This window comes from Pelodiscus sinensis, chromosome 3 (assembly GCF_052426305.1).
Source record: "Pelodiscus sinensis isolate ZL-2025 chromosome 3, ASM5242630v1, whole genome shotgun sequence".
Classification (NCBI taxonomy): Eukaryota; Metazoa; Chordata; order Testudines; family Trionychidae; genus Pelodiscus; species Pelodiscus sinensis.
The window spans coordinates 372,825-398,004 of record NC_143054.1 but is presented as its reverse complement, the minus strand read 5'-3'; the positions used below and the strand labels follow the sequence as shown (position 1 = coordinate 398,004).

The 25,180-nt window shown below is 49.6% G+C and overlaps 1 protein-coding gene across 1 annotated transcript in view; it reads left to right on the top strand.

Moving 5' to 3' along the window:
* Positions 1-24,940, top strand: part of PPM1G (protein phosphatase, Mg2+/Mn2+ dependent 1G) — a 35,228-nt gene extending 10,288 nt beyond the window's left edge. Inside the window, exons 2-10 of the mRNA XM_075916301.2 lie at positions 1,344-1,413; positions 16,000-16,085; positions 16,663-16,795; positions 18,041-18,492; positions 18,853-18,990; positions 19,852-20,086; positions 22,739-22,868; positions 23,187-23,289; positions 24,236-24,940. Coding sequence (XP_075772416.1) covers positions 1,344-1,413; positions 16,000-16,085; positions 16,663-16,795; positions 18,041-18,492; positions 18,853-18,990; positions 19,852-20,086; positions 22,739-22,868; positions 23,187-23,289; positions 24,236-24,436 — 1,548 coding nt within the window. The 3' untranslated portion in view covers positions 24,437-24,940. The remainder of the gene's footprint in view (positions 1-1,343; positions 1,414-15,999; positions 16,086-16,662; positions 16,796-18,040; positions 18,493-18,852; positions 18,991-19,851; positions 20,087-22,738; positions 22,869-23,186; positions 23,290-24,235) is intronic.
* Positions 24,941-25,180: the final 240 nt, after the last annotated feature.

Here is a 25,180-nt window from a genome sequence, read left to right as displayed (position 1 = left end):
CCCTTTTTTGTCTGGTGAGTAGAGTTTTCCATAATTTGTTGAGCCCTGAGCATGAGATTGACTCAAACAGCCCCATCCCCCCCAAATGTCACGTGTCCCAGAAGGATTGAACAGAACAGGGAATCAAGTGATCATTCCCTTATTGCCTGTTCCCAGCTTCTGTCAAACAGAGACTAGAGACAATATTCCTGCCCATCCTGGCTAACAGCCATTGATGGACCTAACCTCCATGAATCTATCTAGCTCTCTTTTGAATCCTGTTACAGTCTTTGGCTTCACAACTTCCTCTGGCAAGGAGTTCCACAGGTTGACTGTGCATCGTGTGAAGAAACACTTCCTTTTGCTTGTTTTAAATCTGCAACTTATTCACTTCATTTGGTGAACCTAGTTCTTGTGTTTATATGAGAGAGTAAATCATTCTTCATTTGCTTTCTCTACACCAGTCATAATTTTACAGCCCTCTATCATATCTCCCCTTAGTCATCTCTCTTCCATGCTGAAAAGTCCCAGTTTTGTTACTCTCTCCTCATATTTGCAATTGTTCCATACCCCTAATCATTTTTGTTGCCCTTTACTGAACCTTTTCCAATGTCAAAATATCTTTTTTGAGATGAGGCAACCACATCTGTACTAAGGATGTAAAATCAAGTTTAATTGATTAAATGTAGTGCTGACACTACATTTAACTGATTAAAGGGAGTTGGGGAGACTGCTGGAGCAGTGTCCCTACCTTCTGTTGTCAGGTTAGAATGGCAGGGTCCCCCCCCTTTCCCATGGTGGCTGCCACCATGACTCCCATCCCCCTTCCCTTCATGGGGGCTGGGAGCTAGCAGCCCCACGTGAGGATCCTGGCAGGGTTGGAGCATGGGCAGGGAGCTGCTCATGGGTACTCTTAACTCATTACCCATTAACATCCCTAATCTTCATGCAGTAGTCAAGACGTGGGCATACTATGGATTTATTTGGAGGCAATAAGATGCTTTCTGTTTTATTCTCTATCCCTTTTCTAATGATCCCTAACATCCTGTGCTTTTTTGACTGCCGCTGCACACTCCGTGAACGTCTTCAGAGAATTATCCACGATGACTCCAAGATCTCTCTCTTGAGTTGTTGTAGCTAAATTAGCCCCCATCATATTGTATGGAGAGTTGGGAGTCTGCTCCCAATGTACATTGCTGCTGCTTACTGCTCCTGCCTGCCTCTGATTCCGTGAGATCCATGTGTGAAACGTGAATGTGTCTGTCATTGCCATTCTGCCCTGCTTCTGAGCTCCATGCATGCCAGGTCATCTGGTGGGTGCCAGTCCAAACCCAAGTCTTCTGACACAGTGCTTTCTTTGGCAGGACGCACACAATTGTATTCCTGATCTGGACAGCGAGACGGCCATGTTCTCAGTCTACGATGGACATGGAGGTAACTGCTGCTCTCGCTCTTTCCGGGACCGGTATGGGGGCAGCTTCTGTAATGGGACTGCTCTGGGCTGCTCCCGTGCCTTTCCCTCTGGGGCAAACTCCTCTGGCTGCAGAAGCTCTGGTCTCTGGGGCAGACAGAGGCTGCTGACAGCTGCATGGGAGGAATGGCATTGGGTTGGCACCTCCCTCTGTTTGGTGGGAGTCGGGCTTGAGGGCTCCGCAGGAAGCATTTCAGAACTAATGCTGAGCTGCGCAGCCAGGCAGGGAGTGGTTTGAGGCCACTGTGTGGAGATGCGTGCAGGCATGCGTAGAGCAGGTCCTAGAGGAGGTGCAGTTCCAGTTCTGCAGTGAGGGGATGACTTGACGGTTGCCATCTATTCTGAGAAGAGCTGCTTTGGGTGGCTCTGTATGTTGGTGGGCCTTGGTCCTGCTTTAGTTTCTAGACTGTAGCTGAATGTCTTTGCCTTGATGCTGCTGCCCATGCCCCACTTCACACATCAGACTGAAGCCTGTGTCCATAGAGACCAAGAGATGGAAAAGCTCTGTTAGGTTCCAGCTAACCCAAGGGTTCTCAAAGTGGGGATAGTGACCCTCCTGGATTGTTACATGGGGGGTCCGAGCTGTTTGCCTCCAACCTTAAACCCCACTTTGCGCCAGCATTTGTGTAATAGTATTAAATATTTTAAGGTGCTTTTAATTTGTAATGGGAGGAGGGGTTACACTCAGGCTTGCTGTATTAAAGGAGTCCCCCACCGCACCCCCAGCTAAGCCAGTACTAGAGAAGTGGGTCACGGGTTCCACAGAACTACACTTTCTATACATGTGGAGGCAGATGGATTTTATCCAGAGTCGTTTTACAATCTGAATGTCCCTTTTCTGTGGCTGTGGACTCCATCTCGGTGCAGAAAGCGGGTCTCACATCTCTGCTTGCAGTGTAACTGATACAGGGACACTCACGAGCCTGCAGACAAGAGCATTTATTTATTTGCAGCCCCACCCTGATGGTATCTGAGCAGTTCACAGACATGAATGAATTTAGGACAACAGCCCTGACAGGAAGGAGAGGGTTGTTATCCTCTGGCTGGCAGGTGGCCAAGGACTTTTTGGAAGTGCAGTTACTTCAAGTGATGTTTGAGTGCTGGACACACATGTTCAAAGTCACGTGCTGTCTGCTTGGTCCAAGGTCAACATGGAGTCCCTATGGTAACTGCAAGCCCTTCCCTGTCTCCTGATGCCGCGTCCAGCAGAATGCTCACGCTGGAGTTCTCAGCTCCCCTGTGTATTGCCTTTGCATTCACACTGTTAGTAGTATTGGTCTCTGGGTTACCATAGCAGCTACAGGCCTCTGTCATGGGTCAGAACCCCCTGTGTTAGGTGCTTCACATAGGTGAATCTAAAAGATGATTCCTGCCTCCAGATCCTTAAGTGGCAATAAGGACAAGAGGGGTGCAAGGGAGCACAGAGAGCACTGGGCAGCATGAGAGGTAGAGGTCACTGCACACCCGCAACCTAGTGCTTGTCAGGTGTTTGCAGGTTCATGACAGCTGAAGGTGTTGGAGGCGAGCGAGGCAGCTTTGTAGATGTTTGCAGGGAGCTCCTCCCAAGCATGTGGGTGGCAGGGCAGAAAGCTTGAAAACCTACCAAGTGAGCAGTGGAGGCTGGCACCATGGGCCAGTCAGAGGCAGGAATCAGCCTTTCGTTAGAGAATGAGGGAGGACAGGCTAGAGGATGGAGGCCTTGGGAGTGAAGACCATTAGTTTGTTTGATACAATAAAGAAGGGGCAGTGGAGGAATAGGAGGAGAGGGGTAATTGGGTCTGATTGCCCTGGGCTAGGACTGGGTGCTTTTGCAGCAGCATACTGAATGGATCTGAGCAAGACAAGGCTGCATTTGTTAAGGCCAAAGCGAAGGGTGTGCAGTAGTTGGCATTGAAGTGTGTCCTGGAGCAGTCGGAGGTGATGCCGGTGAGTTGCAGGAAGCAACCAGAAGAGATGGTGGAGGTAGCTGCAGCCTCTTGGGCTGGTGAGGTACAGACACTAACAGTTACTGATGCTCACAACTTAGGGTGATTTGAGACACTCACATTGAGCCACTCTGCTTTTACCACCCAGCTGGCTCCACAGCAGCAAGCTTTCCTTTCTGAGAGCAGATCTCTATGATGATCCAGGTGTTGTCACCTCCAGATCCCACAATGGCAGTGCAGTCTGTAGGGCTGCCCCTGGAAGTGATGCACTGGCTGGTGCAGAATGCAGTCTTTCACTTCTTGGGAAGGGCAGCAAATGTAATGAAGGGCAAAGGAACCGCTTCTGTAGAAAAAAGCGACTAGGACTATCAGGATCAGAATTTGGGGAGAGCATGGGCTGTTTATAGCAGGGATAAATGAGAGACAAGACAGAACTGGAGGAAAATCAGGATCTTAAGTATTTGGATATACAGGCAGTCCCCGGGTTACGTACAAGATAGGGACTGTAGGTTTGTTCTTAAGTTGAATTTGTATGTAAGTCGGAACTGGTACATATTGTAGGGGAAACTCTAGCCAAACATTTCTCCAGAGCTCAGTTTTATTCTCCCACACCTCACTTCCTTCAGTCCTTTATTCTCAAGCTGAGGTGTCTGCTGAGAAAAGCCGCTCCGCGTCTCCCTGGTCTGCTGGGAGGGGGGGGGGGGGGCGCTAGCTCCGTGTCTCCCTGGTTGTCTGGGGGGAAGCAGCTAGTGCGGGGTTGCCTCACCCCGTTTGTAAGTAGGGATCTGATGTAAGTCGGATCCATGTAACCCGGGGACTGCCTGTAAATGCGAATCGTATGTGGAATAAGCAGGAAGAATTAACAATGCTAGTAAATAAACACAACTAAGACAGTTGGCATCACAGAGGCTTGGTGAGATAATACACATAATTGGGATATTGATTAAGGATGCTAAATTTCAGTTAATCAGCTAATCGAGTAGTCAAAAATGAGGGGTGGGGTGCTTACTGTCCCTGCTGAGTCTCCGCCTTTTAAATGCACTGGCTCCTGCTCTCCCCTCCCCCCCCGTGCTGCCTCTGATACAGAGACAGCGGGGGGGACGGGGGGGGGGGACAGGCGGAACGGAAGTGATCAGTCAAGTAGTGACTCGACTACCTGATAAGCCTAGGCTTATCTGGTAGTTGACTAGTCGCTTGCATCCCTAATATTGCTATAGAAGCATACAGCTTGCTTAGGAAGCACATACAGGGGAAAAAAGGGCAGAGGTGTTGCCTTATATATTAAAACGTGTCTACTTGGACTGAGGTTGAGTTGGACATAAAAGACAGACATGTTGAAAATCTCTGTGTAAGGATAAAAAAATCCAAGGCTGATGTCATATTAGGGTGTCTACTACAGTCCATCTAACCACAAAATCACCCAAACCACAGGATTTGATGGTGACGGGGGACTTCAACTACCTAGACATAGGTTGGGAAAGTAAAACAGGACACAGAGTATCCAGCAAGATCTTGGAATATATTGGAGACATTTTTTTTTATTTCAGGTCAAGAAAGCTACTAGGGGAGAGGTTGTTCTAGATTTGATTTTGACAAATTGGGAGGAACTGGTTGAGAATTTGAAAGTGGGAGGCACCTTGGTTGAAAGTGATCATGAAATGTTAGTGTTCATAAGTCTTAAGAATGGTAGAAGGGAGAACAGCAAAATAAAACAATGGATTTCAAGGAGGAACACTTCATTGGGGGTTGGTAGGGAAGAATCCATGGAAAGTAAGTCTGAGGTAAAACAATTGAAGACAGCTGGCTGTTTTTCAAAGAGATGTTATTTAAGGGCACAAGATCACACTATTCCAGAGTGTAGAAAAGTTAGGAAGTACAGCAAGCGACCACCCTGGATTAACCAAGAGAGCCTCAGTTTTCTAAAAATTAAAAAGGTGTCCTATAAAAATTGGAAGCCGGGTCAAAGTACAAAGGATGAATGTAAACAAATACAAGTATGTAGGAGCAAAATGAGAGAGGCAAAGGCAGAAAATGAGTTCAGTCTAGTTAGAGACATAAAGGGTAAGAAGAAAACATTCTACAAATACATTGGAAGCAGGAGGAAGACCAATCACAGAGTTGGGCTATTACTTAATGAAGAAGAGAAACAATAATGTGGAAATAGCAGAGGAACATAATGACTGTTTTGTTTCAGTGGTGGGCGGATGCCTAGCACAGTAAATGTCAGTGAAAATAGGGTAGGTTTAGAGGTTAAAATTGGAAAAGAATAAGTTAAAAAATTACTTAGATGGCTTCATGTCACCTGATGAAATGCTTCCTAAAATACCCAAGTAGCTGACTGAGGAGATATCTGAGCTGTTAAACACAGGTTGAACCTCTCTGATCTGGAACTCTTTGGTGTAACTGCTGGATCTTGGATGTTGCTGGACCTGAGAGTCCCCAGCTGGGAGTCCAGCAACCAGGAGTGGGATGAGGGGACAGTGGTTGGGGCTGGCAGAGGAGCCAGCTTGAGGTGCAGGGAGCCTGGTGGCTGGACCCAGCAGCACAGCCTGGCCGGGGGCGCAGAGCCTGGCAGTCAGGGTCAGACCCAGCATTGCAGTCCAACTGGGGACATGGAGCCTGGTGGCTGGGGTTGGGCCTAGCATTGAAGCCCTGCCAGGACCAGCAGCCAGGCTGGCCGTGGAACTGGGTGGGGGTGCGATGGCCAGAGGGGAGCCTAGCTGGGTCAGCTGATGAACCCCAAGAGAGCCCTGGAGTCCATCAGCAGAGAGGCAGTCCAATTGTAGACTCTTTGAAAGGTCATGGAAGATGAGAGAGATTCCAGAAGACTGGAAAAGGGCAATTCTAGTGCCCGTCTATAAAAAGGGAAATAAGGACAACCCAGGGAATTACGGACCAGGCGATTTAACTTCTGTGCCAGGAAAAATAATGGAGCAGATAATTAAGGAATCAGTTTGCCAACATCTAGGTAATAATAATGTGATGAATCATAGAATACTAGGACTGAAAGGGACCTCGAGAGGTCATCGAGTCCAGTCCCCTGCCCTCATGGCAGGACCAAATACTGTCTAGACCATCCCTGATAGACATTTATCTAACCTACTCTTAAATATCTCCAGAGATGGGGATTCCACAACCTCCCTGGGCAATTTATTCCAGTGTTTGACTACCCTGACAGTTAGGAACTTTTTCCTAATGTCCAACCTAAACCTCCCTTGCTGCAGTTTAAGCCCATTGCTTCTTGTTCTATCCCCAGAGGCCAAGATGAACAAGTTTTCTCCCTTCTCCTTATGACACCCTTTTAGATATCTGAAAACTGCTATCATGTCCCCCCCAATCTTCTCTTTTCTAAACTAAACAAACCTAATTCCTTCAGCCTTCCCTCATAGGTCATATTCTCTAGACCTTTAATAATTCTCGTTGCTCTTCTCTGGACCCTCTCCAATTTCTCCGCATCTTTCTTGAAATGCAGTGCCCAGAACTGAACACAGTACTCCAATTGAGGCCTAACCAACGCAGCGTAGAACGGAAGAATGACTTCTCGTGTCTTGCTCACAACACACCTGTTAATGCATCCCAGAATCATGTTTGCTTTCTTTGCAACGGCATCACACTGCTGACTCCTACAACTTGTGGTCCACTTTAACCCCTAGATCACTTTCTGCCATTCTCCTTCCCAGACAGTCGCTTCCCGTTCTGTATGTATGAATCTGATTGTTCCTTCCTAAGTGGAGCACTTTGCATTTGTCTTTATTAAACTTCATCCTATTTACCTCAGACCATTTCTCCAATATGTCCAGGTCATTTTGAATTATGACCCTATCCTGCAGATTAGTTGCAACCCCTTCCAGCTTGGTATCATCTGCAAACTTAATAAGCGTACTTTCTATACCAATATCTAAATCGTTGATGAAGATATTGAACAGAGCCAGTCCCAAAACAGACCCCTGTGGAACCCCACTTGTTATACCTTTCCAGCAGGATTGTGAACCGTTAATAACGACTCTCTGAGTATGGTTATCCAGCCAGTTATGCACCCACCTTATAGTAGCCCCATCTAAGTTGTATTTGCCTAGTTTGTTGATAAGAATATCATGCGAGACTGTATCAAACGCCTTACTAAAGTCTAGGTATACCACATCCACCGCTTCTCCCTTATCCACAAGGCTCGTTATCCTATCAAAGAAAGCTATCAGATTGGTTTGACACGATTTGTTCTTTACAAATCCATGCTGGCTGTTCCCTAGCACCTTGCCACTTTTCAAGTGTTTACAGATGATTTCCTTAATTACTTGCTCCATTATCTTCCCTGGCACAGAAGTTAAACTAACTGGTCTGTAGTTTCCTGGGTTGTTCTTATTTCCCTTTTTATAGATGGGCACTATAATCTGCCCTTTTCTAGTCCTCTGGAATCTCTCCTGTCTCCCATGATTTTCCAAAGATGATAGCTAGAGGCTCAGATACCTCCTCTATCAGCTCCTTGAGTATTCTAGGATGCATTTCATCAGGCCCTGTTGACTTGCAGGCATCTAACTTTTCTAGGTTATTTTTAACTTTTTTTTATTTTACCTTCTAAAACTACCCCCTTTCCACTAACATTCACTATGTTAGGCATTCCTTCAGACTTCTCGGTGAAGACCAAAACAAAGAAGTCATTGAGCATCTCTGCCATTTCCAAGTTTCCTGTTACTGTTTCTCCCTCCTCACTGACCAGTGGGCCTACCCTGTCCTTGGTCTTCCTCTTGCTTCTAATGTATTTATAAAAAGTCTTCTTGTTTCCCTTTATTCTGGTAGCTAGTTTGAGCTCATTCTGTGCCTTTGCCTTTCTAATCTTGCCCCGCATTCCTGTGCTGTTTGCCTATATTCTTCTTTTGTAATTTGTCCTACTTTCCATTTTTTATTTTTAGATCATGCAAGATCTCATGGTTAAGCCAAGGTGGTCTTTTGCCATATTTTCTATCTTTCCGACACATCGGAATAGCTTGCTTTTAGGCCCTTAATAATGTCCCTTTGAAAAACTGCCAACTCTCCTCAGTTGTTTTTCCCCTCAGTCTCGATTCCCATGGGACCTTATCTATCAGCTCTCTGAGCTTACCAAAATCCGCCTTCCCAAAATCCATTGTCTCTATTTTGCTGTTCTCCCTTCTACCCTTCCTTAGAATTGTGAACTCTATGATTTCATGATCACTTTCACCCAAGCTGCCTTCCACTTTCAAATTATCAACCAGTTCCTCCCTATTTGTTAGGATCTAATCTAGAACAGCTTCCCCCCAAGTAGCTTTTTCAACCTTCTGAAATAAAAAGTTATCTCCAGTGCAGCCCAAGAACATATTGGATAGTCTGTGCCCCACTGTGTTATTTCCCCAACACATATCTGGATAGTTGAAGTCCCCCATCACCACCAAATCTTGGACTCTGGATGATTTTGTTAGTTGTTTATAAAGAATAATAACCTGGCTTTGTCAAGAACAAATTTTATCAAAACAACCAGATAGCTTTCTTTGACAGGGAAGGCTTGTGGATGATGGAAATGGTAGTCGTAGTATATCTAGACTTTAGTTAAGCTTTCGATATTGTCTCATTGTCAAACTAAGGAAATACAACCTAGATGGAGCTACTGCATAACTGATTGGACAACCATTTCCAGACAGTAGTTATCAGTGATTCACGGACATGCTGGAAGGGCATAATGAGTGGGGTTCTTCAGGGATCAATTCCGAGTCCATTTCTGTTCAATATTTCCTCAGTGATTTAGATCCAAGCCCAGGCCAGATCCCTAAGCTCTGGCAGGGGTTGCTGTTGGACTCCTGGAGCTCTGGCTGCAGCCAAGAGAGGGGAATCTCCAGCAGAGCCAGACCCATTGCTCCCCAGGAGCCGCCTTTGGCCAGGCTGAAGGCACTGCCCTGAGCCCCTGCCCGGCTCAGCCTCTGTCCCAGGATGGGCAGCGCTTGGGAGGAAGGCTGAAAAGTCTCATCCATGTTTTGCTCCAGATCGTCCCGCCTTCCAGGAGATGGGGCAGGAAAATGGCTGGAGCCAGCTCAGATGCTGGTGATCTTCAATGAGGTGTTTGTGTATTTCACCCAAGGGCAGGGGGAGCTGCTGAGCCCTGCTCAGAGAGACCTCTACAGGGACCTCATGCAGGAGAACTACAAGATGGTGACATTGCTAGGATTCCCCATACCCAAATCTGAGCTGAGCGCCCACCTGTAGCAAGGACAAGAGCTGTGCATCCCAGATCTCCATGTGTGAGGATCTCTGACAGAAAGTTCTGAGATCTCTGACAGAACAGTGAGTGAGAATAAGGAGGAGAATCAGCAGCAGGAAGGTCCTAGGAAATGGGAAACACGGGGGAGGTTTTGAGAAGAGCTGAGGGACATGTTTCACTAGGCTTGGAACAGGGAAATGACTGTGGGAAAAGCTTCAGTAAGAAGCCATGTCTTATCATACACTGATCCATGGTGTCCAGCATGCTAGCCACATGTGGCTATTTAGCTGGTTGAGTGTGGCTAGTTTGCTTGAGCAATGTGGGTATTTGGCTGGTTGAATGTGGCTAGTTCACTAAAGCAGTGGCCACTATAGTGACTACTACTTCAGAACTGGTTGGACACTGCAGCACTAGAAACAGCACACTGGAAAGAGATATTGGCATAGAGTACGCTTATAAAGTATGTGGATGATACTAAGCTGGGAGGGGTTGCAAGTGCTTTGGAGGAGAGGGTCATAATTCAGAATGATCTGAACAAACTGGAGAAATGGTCTGAGGTAAATAGGATTAAATTCAATAAGGACAAATGCAAAGTACTCCACTTAGGGAGAAACAATCCATTACAAACACATAACATGGGAAGTGTCAAAGTCAGACAGGACTCACAGATTTGTCAGACCGCTCTGTTTATTCAGCAAAGCTCTGCTAAAATGCATCCAGAAAATGTGAGCACCATACAAGGTTCAAACCCCTTGATTTATACAGTAAAAAAAAAGTCAAGTTAACAGGATTAAAAGGAGGGGCAAAACTTCACATGATTAGTGTGAGACTTAGTCAAGTATCTTCATTTCCACATCAAGCACACAGCAATCTCCTGTCCATATCTACTTGGTTCTCAATTGCTTTCTCCCGAACACCTAATGTTCCTTTCCCTATTAACTCTGGCTAGCACATTGATCTGCATACCTACAAACAACATTAACATACTTTTCTTCTTCCTGTTCAGAGACAAACAGTATTCCTTCAACTTATTCAATTATTACAGCACAATTCATCTTTCTCTTACATTATAATTCTTTCTACTTTCACAGAAGTGACTATCTAGGAAGGAGTACTGCAGTAAGGGACCTGGGGGGTCATAGTGGACCACAAGTTAATCATGAGTCAACAGCGTGACACTGTTGCAAAAAAAGCAAACATTCTGGGATGCATTAACAGGAGTGTTGAGAGCAAGACATGAGAAGTCATTCTTCTGTTCTGACGTTAGGATGCGGAGAACCTTGGAGAGCAGTTTCTTTAGTTATTTTAAATCTAAATAAAACTGTATTTGTCGTGTTACTTTCCCCAATGTTTGTAATGCCACCTGTTAAAAAAAATGAGTTTTCTTGGCCGAATCTTTGTTGTACATCCAGTTCTCTGTGCTCTGCCTCTTTGTCTTTCTAAATTCTACCAGGGTGTTTGGAGGAGAAAGTTGCTCTAACTGTTCCCCTAGGCTAGCAACCAGAAATTTATAGACCAGAAAGCCAGGAGGAATCTCTGTGACCATATCTCTGACCTCTTGTGGAATGGATGCCATATTAACCCTTGTATTAATTCCTAATTGAATGGGAACAGATCTTTTAGGAAGCTATCAAAACTTGATTAAAAAATTGCCAGTGGTGGAGTATCCACCACAACCCTGGATAAGCTGTTCTGATGGTTAGTTACTTGCTGTGAGTTTTGTTCCCTCTTATGTATGGGTTTAATTAGTGTAGCTTCAGACATTGGCACGTTACACATTTGCTTTCTAGATTGATGATTCCTTCTGTTATTAAATAACTGTGCCTCTTCTAATGTGAGTTTTTTTTTTTTTTTTTTATCCTTTCGTCCTTCTCCGGACTCTTTCTGAACCGTCTCCAATTTATCAACATTCTTGCTGAAATGCGGGCACCAGAACTAGACACAGGACTGCAGCAGTGGTTGTACCAGGGCCAAGTACAGAAGAAAAATAACCTTTCTACCTATACTTGAGATTCCCTGTTTATGCATCCTAGAATGGCAGGAGCTCTTTTGGTCCCAGCATTACACAGGGAACTCATTTTCATCTGATTATCCACCATGACCCACAAATCTTTTTTTAGCATGTCTGCTTCCCACAGTAGAGTTCCTGTCCTTTACCAATGGCCTTTGTTCCTAGATGTCTACGTTTATATTTGGCCTTGTTTGCTTGTCCCAGTCAGCCTAGTGATGCATTTCTCTCTGGATCAGTGATGTCTTCCCTGTTGTTTACCTCTCTCCCAGTGTTTCTGTCAGCTGCATGTTATCACTGATGATCATGCCGCTAGCAACTCAGAAAATGTTCATTAGTGTAGGGCTGAGAACCCATCCTGGTGGGACCTTACCAGAAACACATCTGCTCAGTGGTGATTCCTAAACCTCTCAGTCAACTTGTTTTTAATACATTTGATGTGGTATTCTAGTTTTGTGTTTTGTTTTTTTTAAAGTCATGCAGTACCAAGTGGAACACCTTACAAAAAGCTGTTACATCAACACTGTTACCTTAATCAGGCAAATTTGTATGCTCATCAAACATAGATTCCATGTTTGTGTGACTGGATCTATTTTCCATAAACCCATGTTGATTTGCATCAATTATAGTACATAAGAGCTGCCATGTGGGGTCAGACCATGGTCCCTGTACCTTGGTAGCCTTCTCTGACAGCTGTCCATATTGCAGCTTTGGGGGGAGTGTGTGCAAAGGGCAGTTGGTGATTCACCCTCTCTTCCCCTGTTGGCTTCTGACAGTCAGAGCTTTAGCATTGCCCCAAGGGTTGAGTTGCATCCCTGACCATCTTGACTAATAACCATTATGGCTCTACCCTCCATGATCCTGGCAATGAGTTCCACAGGTGAATTGTGTGTTGTGTGAAAAGGTACTCCCTCTTGTTTGTATTCAGCCTGTTCATTTCATTGGGTAATTTCTGGTTTCTGTATTGTGAAAAAGGATAAATAACACTTCTCTAGTCTCTTTTTCCACTCCATCTTAAATAGCTTTGTATCAGACTTTGCCTTTTCATTATTCATTCCTTCTTCCAGATGGGCAGTGAATATGTGGAACAGCACAGGTCTCCATCCTTGGGAATATCTCTGTCCATTGTGAAAACTATTTATTCCTACCCTTTGTCTTTTAGCCAGTCACTGATCCATGAGACACCTTTCCTCTGATCCGAACCTATGACCTGGGGGCCAGAGGCAGCCATTGGCTTGCCTAGGTCTGGCCCCCAAGGCTCAGGGCTCACCCCTGTGTATTGGGGAGTCCTCACTGGCTCTCCACTGTGGGGCTGGAGCACACAAAATTGACTAGCCTGGGCCCCGCTAGGCTCTGATGTGCGAGGAGAATGTAGGGAATGGCTTTTTCCTTCTCAGGCAGGGGCCACATCAGTGAGGGTTTGTTTTCTGTTTTCGTCTCTCACTTGTGTGCAACCCCGACTGATTTTTCTGTGGGTCTGCGGTCCCTGACCCAAAAAAGGTTCCTCATCCCTGCCATAAGTGTGTAGGTTCTGGTGACACTTCACGTGAAGTTAATCTCAGTTATGTTGCTCGGGTGTGTGAATTAGCCACTGACCTAAGTGCTGTATCTTAGGCAGGTGTGGACTGTGCATGATCAGTTGAGGCCAGTGTTCCCTCTAACGTTTCATGTCCAGGTGCAGAATGACATTTCTTATGTGCACCAGTATGGAGGGGATTTATCACTTAACAAAAGTCATTGCACACATAAGCAGTGTGTGGAGGGGTGGGGCCAAGGATTTGGGGTGCAGTGGGGGCTGTGGCTGGAGGTGCAGGTTCTAGAGTGGGACCAGGGATGAGGGGTACAGGATGCAGTCTGCTCCAGGGAGAGATGACTATCCTAGCCCCCTCTCACCACAATACCTCCGTGCCAGGTGGAGGTGCCTTTCCAGGACTGCTGCAGCTTCACTAGGCACAGCCAGGAGCCTGTGCCCCAGTTGAAGTAGTTCTGGGATGGGCTAGGCTGGCTGGGGACCTGGGAAGTGGCGTCTCTCTCCCACCACAAACTCCTGTGTGGGGTTTGTTAGGTGGCTGCGTGGCTTAGAGGGATTTTGGATTGAGTCCTAGATCAGCTGTTCCATTGTTCTGGCCAGGCTTGATGTCAGTCTGATGGGCCCGTGGTTACCTGGACATCCTGTTCCCCCTTTAAAAATCGATGTCCCAAGATGGTAACTGCTTGTGTCACTGTTGCAGCTCCTGTTTCCCTGTGCTCACTTCTGCTGCCGCCACTTCGGTAGCCCTGTTATGACAGTGTGCACTGGGGATGTGGGAGACCCGTGTTCACATGATTAATCTGGAGAAGAGCTGAATTGGGTGTCCCAGCCCTCACTGCAACACTGGGTGAATGTGGTCTGACCGGGCGAGTTTGTGTTATACAACTTCCAGTGGAGCCCCTTGATCAACACCAGTTTGCATAGGGTTTCCATTCCTTACCAATGGCCCAGGTCTCCTCTGCCTCCCAGCAGGTGTAACAGAGCTGTGTGTGTGCCCTTCGATCCTTAGTTCCATGGCTTGCCTCCTTCCTTCCGAGCTCTCATGTTCCCCCAGCCTGGCCTCTGGGCTGGTGAAAACCCCATGCCCTTCTCCCCCATCTTTGTGGGGATTTTGGATTCTTGTGTGTTAGTGGTGGTTCTTCCCTGCCCATTGTGGGTCATTTTCAGCGCCCCTTGTTTCTTCACCTGCTGGAACATGAGAGTTTGGCAGGGGGTGGTACGGGAGCTACGTGAACAGGACTGCTTAGGCTGACCAGAGAGTGCTTGAGCGTGCAGCCCTGATGTAGGAGCATTTCCCACAGTCATTCGGGGATGCAGCAGGATCAGGGAAGGAAGAGACAAACAGCTTATGATGGGGGTGAGCTTGGATCTAGGTCCTGCTGCTTTGTCTACTCATAGGGTATGTCTAGATTACATCCCTCTTTCGACAGAGGGATGTAAATTAGGCACTTTGAAATTGCAAATGAAGCCGGGATTTGAATTTCCCGTGCTTCATTTGAATCATGTAATGGCGCGCTCTCGAAAATGCGCTATTTCAAAAGTAAAACCACGGTCTAGACACGGTTCTTTCGATAAGGGAAGGCTTTTTCGAAAGATCCTGTAGCCTTCCCTTATCAAAAGAACCGTGTCTAGACCTCAGTTTTACCTTTGAAATAGCGTGTTTTCGAGAGACCACCATTACATGATTATGCAAATGAAGCACGGGAAATTCAAATCCCAGCTTCATTTGCAATTTCGAAGTGCCTAATTTACATCCCTGTGTCGAAAGAGGGATGTAACCTGGACACAGCCATTCTGAGCTTCCCCATCGCAGCACAGCCATCTCAGGGGGAACCCTTTGCTGGCATCCTGGCTACCTTTCTCTTCTCCCTGTGCTCTTGGCTGCCTCCCTCTTCTCCATTCCCAGTAGGATTCTTTCTCCCACTCAGCTCTCAGGCCAGTCCCTTCCAAACAAGAGTCACCTCTCCCCTCAGAGCTTTTCCATTGGACTGCTTCCCTGCCACTGTGCTGCATTCTGAGTGCCTGTGATGACTGTTGCTGTCATTACTTCCCTCTCATGGGCCTTCCCCTTTGGTTGGAGTCTGCCCTTTTGGGACCATGAAGGTGTCCTCTGTGCACCATGGACCTGTGGTCAGTCTGTCTGTCTGTCAGTTATCCAGGCACCCACAAGGAGGCATTGTGATTTCAAGTAGCCAACAAGTGGTTGAGGAGTGAACTGATCTGTGTGCTTAGGTGCATGCCATGGCTCTTATACTTAACTCACAGAATTTCTCCTCCTTTGGCATCTGGCCCTGTAGCTGCTTCTCCTATTGCCGCCTCCTGCATTTCTTTTCTTCCTCTTGCAGTAGGACTCTGCTCTGCCCATTAGGACTGCACTCTCCCTTGCTAGTTGTGGCATCTCCTCTTGCATTGGGGTGGGCACTTTGGTGTGTGAACACTCACTGGCTGCAGTCTGTGTGAGGAGAAACAAAACCTCCCAGGCTATCTGCATTACGCTGAAGCCCCCTTTCCCCTCCTGCAATCGCAAAGTTCCGCTCTCCAGGTGGGAGTGGCCTGAGAACAGCTGAGTCCCTCAGAACCTGGCCTGGGAGTGAAAAACCTTGACAGTTTGCTGGGGTCCCAAGGGTGGGTGTGTGGATGGTGTCTCCTGTGTCAGCATCATCAGCAAGTCTTGCCATCTCAGAGAGGCAGGTCCTTGGAAAGCGAAGGCCGTTGTGCTGAGCCCCGACATCCCGCTAGCAACCTCTGCTCTGCAGCCTGTTACTGTCTCCTCTTCCTGCATGGACCTGCATGCTGCCAGAGGCCACGGATTTCCCTCCGGCCATAACTCTGCACTCTGGGAGGAGCAGGCTTTTCAGGTGGCCTCTGCTCTCTTTTCAGGGGAAGAGGTTGCTCTGTACTGTGCCAAGTACTTGCCAGAGATCATCAAGGACCAGAAGGCCTACAAGGAAGGCAAACTACAGAAGGTAAGAGCCTGGGCTGCTGTGGGAGACGTGTAGATGCCAAGGCAAGAGAACAGGCCTCTCTGCATCTAGTGCCGACCAGCCCCTGGCTGCTTCTGGGGTTGCTCAGCCCCTCGCTTTTGAGGTCTCCCAGAAAAGCTTCTTCCCTTCTCCACCCTCTCTTCTGCTTACTAGCTGGTGTCCTCCATGTTGAGTTGTTCCTCCTCCCTCCTTTTAGCTCCCTTGAAGTTACTGAGAGGCAGTGCTCGTATCTGCCCCATGCCTTGTGTCCCTGCAGGGAGTCCCCCACTCTGCCTCCACATCACCATGGGGCTGGCTCCTGGATCAGTGTTGGTGAGAGAAATGCAGCCATGGCGCAGTGGGGCTCAGGAAGGCAGCAATAGGAAGCATGTCCTGGGTGCACCAAGTCACTCACTTATAGGACTGAGGGGTTGTTTCTCACGCTGACCCTCTCCAAGTGTCATCCCAGGCCGTGCCGGTCACCTCGGGGTTGGGGTTGTGATGGGATCTTGGTGTGGCTGAGAGAGGGGCGGGTGCCCCCTGAGCTATGTGCAGCCCCGTGCTGTGTGCTTGTCTGCAGGCCCTGGAGGATGCGTTCCTGGCCATTGATGCCAAGCTGACCACAGAGGAGGTGATTAAGGAGCTTGCCCAGATTGCTGGGCGGCCCCAGGATGAGGACGACGAGAAGGAGAAAGTGGCTGACGAGGATGATGGTAAGTGCTGGTAGTGGAGGTTGAGGACTGTGGTGCTGGTCCAGCCCTGGGAGGGGAAGGGCGGTGGCTCTGTTAGGAAGGGTTTGCTGGTAAAAGGAGCTGGTTGCACACAGTGTGGCTGGAGCCAGCTTAGCCCTCTCCTCTAGGGTAGCTCAGCAGCTTCCTGTGCTCCAGGCTGGCATGGCAGAGCTGGACTTGTTTTGGAAAATCTGTCTTTTAACTGACACACGCTGCTTTGGGCCCCTCCCTCCAGTGTGTCTGCTCCAGCCGGGGCTCGAGCGCTCTGGCCTGTGGAGATGTTGTGTGAGTGCAATGGGCAGGGCAGTGTCCCAAGCTTGCTGATCCTGTGTCCGTGGGGGGACAAGTGGGGGGGATGAAGGTGGACTGGAACCCCCCATCCTAAGTGACTCTGGCCAAGAGTAAAATCCCATTTAATTGGATAACTGGTTCAGCACATGAACTGGCTAAGCGATTAAAGGGAAGCGAGTGAGAGAACATATCTCCACCACACACACACAGGCAGGAGCTGCTCCAGCCCCGCTGGGTAAGGGTGAGACTTACCAGTTAAACCTGGACATCCCTACCCAAGCCTGCCGTGTTCATTCAAAGAAGCAAATGTGCTCTCCCACCTAGGCATGTCTGTCAGGGCACGGAGCAGAGCCCCAACCAGGAAACGAGCTTAGAGAGAATTGCAGAGAGCATCTGCCACTAGACCATGGCATTTCTCTGCACATGCTGGGGACACCCAGGTTCCAAAACCTGGTGGGAAAGACCCCTTAGTTTGATCTCTGCATCTGACAGCATCTGGGTAGAGCTGTGCAAGAAAACAGACTAGCCAGTGTCCCAGGGCTCGGCATACCCAGCAGGCACAGGCACCCAGAACCCAGCTGCTTGGCCAGCATCAGCTGTTCCCACTCACAAGTGCCCCCGGCACCTCGGGCTAAGCTTGTGCTGCCCGACCATCACAGCCCTTCTTGGTGTCCACGATGCCTACAAAGTGTCAGCCAGCAAGCATCGGCCAGGCTCAGCAGCTGAGAGGTGGCTGCTTCGGGTCCATAGGAGCCACGTGTGCTAGCTGTTGGAGCGTGATGCTTCTCCCTCCCTTGTTGGCTGGATCTGAGAGCTCTGCAGGGGCAGCTCTGCCTCTGGGCATTGCTGGAAATGCAGCCTAGGGCCAAACCCGTCCTACGGGGGCTCTGCTGCTGCAGCAGCGTGTCCTGCTCTGACTTTCTCTCTTTCTTGCAGTTGACAATGAGGAAGCAGCCCTGCTGCACGAAGAAGCCACAATGACCATAGAGGAGCTGCTGACCCGCTACGGACAGAACTGCATCAAGAACCTCCGAAACAAGCCACTTTCCCAAGCAGGGGAGATGGGAAAGGAGCATGATGGGGAGTGGAGTGTGAATGGGGAGGCCAGTCCGGGGGAGCTGGCCGACCACAGGGAGAGGAAAAATGGGAAGCCAGATGATGAGGCCTTGGGCATTTCCTCCACTTCGGATGGATCCGACGCTGGGGACAACAGCTGTGCTGCAAAGAAGGCTGAAGTGGGCAGGGGTGAAGAGACAGTCACCTCCTCCACAGGGGAGGCAGGGCCTTCCTGCTCCTCTATGGGAAAGCCCCAGCGCGCAACAAAGTCCAAATTTTTTGAAGACAGTGAGGATGAGTCAGATGAGGCTGAAGAGGAGGAGGACAGTGAGGTAAGCACCAGAGTGCTGCGCAGCTGCCTGTCCTGGGGAGGGAGTGGAGTTGTTTCCACGTTCTTTACAGGCCAGGTCATGAGAGCATGAGCCACCCCCAGCTTGCTGTAAGGTGGGATTTACAGGCCAGGGCCTGCATCAGCAGTGCCTCGCTGTGGGCACTGTCTGTAGAATGAGGGTGCCACAGACACTGCAGTCTGGCCAGTGCATGAGCTGGGAGCTACTACCTCCTGCCCTGATCACTGCACCAGAGAGAGAACAGACCTGCCGGGTCATATGCTCTGTCCTGCTGAGCTCATCTTGTCCATCTCCCTGGAAGGGCCAAGGCATTCTGCTGTCTGATGGCATCTCTGTCTGTAGGAGTGCAGTGAGGATGAGGATGGCTACAGCAGTGACGAGGCAGAGAATGAAGAGGATGAAGATGACACAGAAGAGGCTGAGGAGGATGAGGATGAAGAGGAAGAGATGATGTTACCAGGCATGGAGGGGAAAGAGGAGGTGCACGTGCTATTTTTGCCACCTTTAGCATTATGTTAGTTCTGCCCCAGGAAGCAGCCTTGGGTGACTTGGGAGCCAGAGCATGCCCCATGGCCAAGGAGACTCTGCTCTGTGCAGCCTCTGCATTTTCTAGTCAGCTTTCCTATGCCGGGCCTAAAGGAAGCATCTTCCCACATGGAGTCTGGTGGGGGTTGGAATGGGCCATGGGCTGTGGGACAGCAAGAGGGCAGCTGCAAAGGTAGAATCCATTGCTAGTTTATCTGGTCAGAGCTCTGCCCAGAACCTGAGCTGAGCTGAGCAGAGCATCCTGCACAGCAGCAAAGCTCTTCCTGCAGGAGCAGCCAGCCCGGCTGTGTCTCTCACCTGGACACAGCAGATGCTGGTATGTAGCGGCTCTCGAGACCACCAGCTGAGAACGGTCTTGGCAGCTGGACGGGAGGCTGCAGTGCAAATGGAGACTGCAGAAGCCTCCATCCTTTACCAAAGTGCAGGCTGCCTGGACTGTCAGGCTGAGGCTGGCATCACTGCAACTTGTTCCTCCGTAGGAAAGGAGGGAACAGCGCAGGCCATGCTATTGAACTCCCTGGTGTTCCTAGGATGGTGTTTTTTCTCTGAGGACCCCACTTCTGGGGAAACATACACTTCCTCTGTTCCTTTCATACCAGTTTTCAACCCCACCTCTCCTCCGCTTCCTGCGGTGGCCCCGTCTTTGGGCCCGGCACCTCTGGGGAGGAGAGGTCTGGCATATCTGGTGCACTGATTGCTCTTGGGCTAGTCTGTAGCCTCTGCCCCCGAAGGGCTTCTGTGAGGCTCAGGGCATTGTGTGTTTGGAAGGAGTCTCACCGACCACTTGTGTCTCAGCCTGGCTCTGACAGCGGGACGACTGCCGTGGTAGCCCTTATCCGAGGTAAACAGCTGATCGTAGCCAATGCAGGGGACTCTCGCTGCGTGGTGTCGGAGGGCGGCAAAGCCGTGGACATGTCCTATGACCACAAGCCGGAGGATGAACTGGAGTTGGCCAGGATAAAGAATGCCGGCGGCAAAGTCACCATGGATGGGAGAGTGAATGGCGGGCTAAACCTCTCCCGGGCAATTGGTGAGCAACTGACGAGGCCGGCAGGCCCCCGCGCGCTGGTCTCCAGTTCTCAGCGGTTTGGGAGCTAGATGGGCCCACGGCACGTATGGGGCATCAGCCAGGACTGGGTCACGTAGGGCTGGGTACCAAAGAGCCTGGTGGCAGTTGCTGCTGAGAGATGGAAGGTGCTGCATGGTGGCAGAAGTGACATGAGCAACTTGACCTGTGGAGAGGGCCACAGGCAGCTGCAGGAGAGTTCAGCTCTGCACGTAGCTAGGTCAGGCCAGCAACAAGCTATTGGGGATGGTGAATTCCCTAATCAGGGATGTGGGCTCGTTTGGGGAGTGCTCGCCCCCCTTCTTATGACACCTAGAGGGGGTTAGAGAAGGGCAGCAGAATGCTCAAGGGCTTGGGGAAGACTAGTAAGGCATTTGATACGGTCTCGCATGATATTCTTATTGATAAACTAGGCAAATATAACTTAGATAGGGCCACGATAAGGTGGGTGCATAATTGGCTGGATAACAGTAGTCAGAGAGTTGTTGTTAATGGTTCTAAATCCTGCTGGAAAGGGATAACAAGTGGAGTTCCTCAAGGGTCTGTTTTGGGACCCGTACTGTTCAATATCTTCATCAGTGATGTAGATATTGGGATAGAGAGTACGCTTATTAAGTTTGCAGATGATACCAAACTGGGTGGGGTTGCAACTTCTTTGGAGGATAGGGACATAATTCAAAATGACCTTAGCAAGTTAGAGAAATGGTCAGAGGTAAACAGGATGAGGTTTAATAAAGAGAAATGCAAAGTGCTCCACTTAGGAAGGAACAATCAGTTCCATACATACAAGATGGGAAGCGACTGTCTAGGAAGGAGCATGGCGGAAAGGGATCTAGGGGTCATAGTGGACCACAAGTTGAATATGAGCCAACAGTGTGATGCTGTTGCAAAAAAAGCAAATATGATTCTAGGTTGTATCAACAGGTGTGTTGTAAGCAAAACTCGTGAAGTCATTCTGCCACTCTACTCTGCACTAGTTAGGCCTCAGCTGGAGTACTGTGTCCAGTTCTGGGCGCCACATTTCAAGAAAGATGTGGAGAAATTGGAAAGGGTACAGAGAAGAGCGACAAGAATGATTAAAGGTTTAGAGAACATGACCTATGAAGCCAGGCTTCATGAACTGGGCTTGTTTAGTTTGGAAAAAAGAAGATTAAGGGGGGACATGATAGCGGTTTTCAAATATCTAAAAGGGTGTCACAAGGAGGAAGGAGAAAATTTGTTCCTCTTGGTTTCTGAGGACAGGACAAGGAGTAATGGGCTTAAAGTGCAGCAGGGGAGGTTTAGATTGGACATTAGGAAAAAATTCCTAACTGTCAGGGTGGTCAAATATTGGAATAAATTGCCCAGGGAGGTGGTGGAATCTCCCTCTCTGGAGATATTTAAGAACAGGTTAGATAGACATCTGTCAGGGATGGTGTAGACGGAGCTTGATCCTGCCTTGAGGGCGGGGGGCTGGACTCGATGACCTCTCGAGGTCCCTTCCAGTCCTATTATTCTATGATTCTATGATTCTATCCAGAGAGGTGAAAAGAGCAGGATGGCCCCCTTGGAGAAACAGAATGAGAAGACATTGAAGCTTCTAAAGCAATGACTGGCCAAGAGGATGGAGATCAGAAGTGTCTATTCAAATGTGGGGTCCAAGGAAATACTTTCCCACAAAGGGCCTATGGAACTCCCTGCCACGTAACTGAGGCTGAGCCTGGCAGGATTCAGGGAGACGCTAGCTGGTTTTGTGGGTATGGAGAATAACCAGAATTGTCAGAGGAAAGATTCCCAAACTAGAGCTCAGGACTGGCCATGAACTCTCAGGTTGCAGGGCATGAGCCTCTTAAGTACTGGGGTAGGGATGTTAGATTTCGATTAGTCAATTTATCGACTAGTTGATGGGATTTCCTTCGACTGTTCAATTAGTCAATAAGCAGGGCTCGACGACAAATACAATCGACTTGCCCGTGGCGAGTAGATTGTAACCCGGAAGAGCTGGGTTCGGGCAATCTGTGCACGCGCAGATCGCCGGACAGCGCGGCTGGTGAGTGGGGCTCACCGAGCCCTGTCAGTAAGAACTGCTGTGTTCTGCCTTTGAAATGTTCAAGAGCCCCAGTGGGTGGAGAGCTGGACTGGGACGCCCAGGAGAGACTCTTGTACAAGTTGGCCGCCGTTGTGCTCCTCCCCCCCCCCCCCCCCCCGCTTTTCTTTTTCTTTTTCTTTTTCTTTTTCTTTTTCTTTTTCTTTTTCTTTTTCTTTTTCTTTTTCTTTTTCTTTTCGCTTATTGGATAGTCGATTAGTCGCTTACATCCCTATATGGGGGTGGGAGAAACATCCCCTGGGGCAGGCCACTTGGTCACAGCACCTTGGCCTGAAGCAGCTGGTGCAGATGGGTCACTGGACTGGATGGACCCGGGTCTGGTCCATGCCTGGTAAAAGCACAGACAGTGGGTGACATGTTGCTTGGGCTGGAGCTTTGCTGAGCTGGCCCCATGCTCCAACTCAGCCCAGACCTTGATCTGCGAGGGAGAGGGCTGTCCCCTCCTGCCTGCGGGAGTGCCGCTTGGGCTCTCGCGTGGCCCCTGACCAGGCGGTCTGGGCAGCAGAGCTAAAGGAGTTCTCTCTTGCCAGGCGACCACTTCTACAAGCGGAACAAGAACCTGCCCCCGGAGGAGCAGATGATCTCAGCCTTACCTGACATCAAGGTGCTGACGATAAACGAGGAGCACGACTTCATGGTCATTGCGTGCGACGGAATCTGGTGAGCACCAGAGAGGCAGAAGCCTGTCCCAGCCTTTGTATGGGCTCTGTCCCCGGCGGGCCTCCGGATTGCTCATCCATGAGTCCCAGGCAGGCTGCCCCCGTAGGACAGAGGAGGGCCGGCATGCTGAGAGCCCAGTCCCTCCAGCTCTATGCTGCCGACGGCTCCAGAGCAAGGGGCTCTCCCTTACTCTCTGCCTTGGTGCATGCCCTGCTCCTCCCATTCTGAGAGCCCCCAGCCTGGGGGGTGGGGGGGAGTGTGCTAACAAAACCAGGTTTCCCTGCCAGCTGCTCTGACCTGTCACCGCTCTGCTGGCAGGAACGTGATGAGCAGCCAGGAAGTGGTGGATTTCATCCAGGCCAAGATCACCCAGAAAGATGACAATGGAGACCTGAGGCCTCTCTCCTCAATAGTAGAAGAGGTAAGCAGCCTGACTCTCGCTCCTCTTGGCCTACGAGCTAAGGAAAGCCAGCTGGGTGTGGTTCTATGCCTCCCTGCAGGGAGAGTGATTGAGGGCTGGAATTTGGGGCCTACCCCTGGCTTGATGGTGATCACATGCATACAGACCCAATTGCTTTGTATGCTTTCCTAGCATTCTCCTGACCGGCTAGCAGAGGTAGGGGTGTAATAGTGTAGTCGATTAATCGGCTAATGCTATAGACTACTCCTCTCCCCCCCTCCCCCAACTTGCTAGTACATTTTTTAGCAGGTTGTCTAGCAGTCAGGCTCAGTCCTGGCTTGAAATAGGTTCAGGACCTACCCCTGCGCAGCTCTGCATTTTAAGCCCATTTTCACGCCAGGTTTGGGAGCTCAGACCCACCCTAGACAGGGGCTGCTGCCGCCCCGCACTGCTTTATCAGAGACAGCAGCACAAGACGACAGGCAACCGGTCTGCGAGGGGAGCTGATTTTTAAACTGGCTCCCCTTGCGGACCATCTCCCACCTGGCACCCTGCACTGCTGCCTCTGATACAGCGGCAGCAGTGCGGAGCGGCAAGAAAATCCTCAGAAGTGAGGCCAGAGCGCACTGGCAGTGAGCTCCCCCATCCTCGCCCTACCCCACCTCTCCCTCCGGGGACCATAGAATAACGGATAAGAATTCTTGAGGTTAACAGATATTTAACATCCCTAAGCAGAGGCAGTGCTATTGTATCGGGAGCCCCCCAACATATACTAATAATGAGGGGCTTCTCAGGCTAGCTTGTCAGACCCCAAGACACTGAGCACTGCCTGGAGCTGTCCTGCTCCCTCGTCTGGGAGGAGCCAGGGGAGCAGCTCCCTAATACTGCCTTGGCTGCACGTGAGGTTATCATCCTCATGCTTGCTCCATGTGAGCTGCTAACCTGCCTTGTCCCTTTCCTCCCCCAGCTCCTGGATCAATGCCTGGCTCCCGACACCTCTGGGGATGGCACGGGCTGTGACAACATGACCTGCATCGTTATCTGCTTCAAACCACGCTCCACACAAGCCCGTGCCGACAGTGGCAAACGGAAACTAGTGGCGGCCGACACACAGGCAGCGGTGGAGGAGAATGGCAGTGACAGCAGCAAGAAGGCCAAGCGGGACTAGCGGGCCTGGCACAGAGACTTGGTGTGCACTCCCCAGACTCATTTCTTAAACAAGCTGAGCTCAAGACTCCAACGTCTTGTTCTTTTTTAGCCTTAGCAGAGGCCTCGTTTGTCTGTGTCCTGGACAGGGTGATGGGGTGGGTCAGCCAGGGCATGTCACATTGCTCATTTGTAACCATTCCAAAGAGCTGCCCAGTGGGGCTGGCTGCAGATCCGCGGACACGGGAGGCCCAGCCCAGGTGAGTAGCACGGTAGTGGTTAGAGGATGGACATCCCAGTGTTGTCTCCATGTGGGTGTCGCCATTTTTGTGCCTGTGACTATTCTGTTTGGGGGGGGGAGGGAAGAATTTTTTCACTGTTGAGGTTTTTTTAATCTGCGCCCCCTTTATTTAAGGCCCTTCTGTTTTTATTTGTGGAACAATCTGGCTCGAGTGCCACCCTTGCACCTCGTTCTGTTGTACACTTTCAACGAATACTTTTTCAAACTAAAGCCCCAGAAAACCCAGCTGCATCTTTGTCCTTTTTTTCCCCCCAGGAGGTGGGGTGGGAAGTGTGGAGAACCAAGCTCATCCAGTTAATCTTTTAACCCTTTACAGATCACATGAGGAGAATGCAAGGAGCTGGTCACATAGCGAGTGCCCTGTGCAGTGCTGCCTTTCCTGCTGCAGCTTTGCAGGCTCCACTTTTGGACTCCCTCCTGCTCTTCGGCTCAGAGCCACCACTGAGCCCCAGCCCTGCAGTGTTT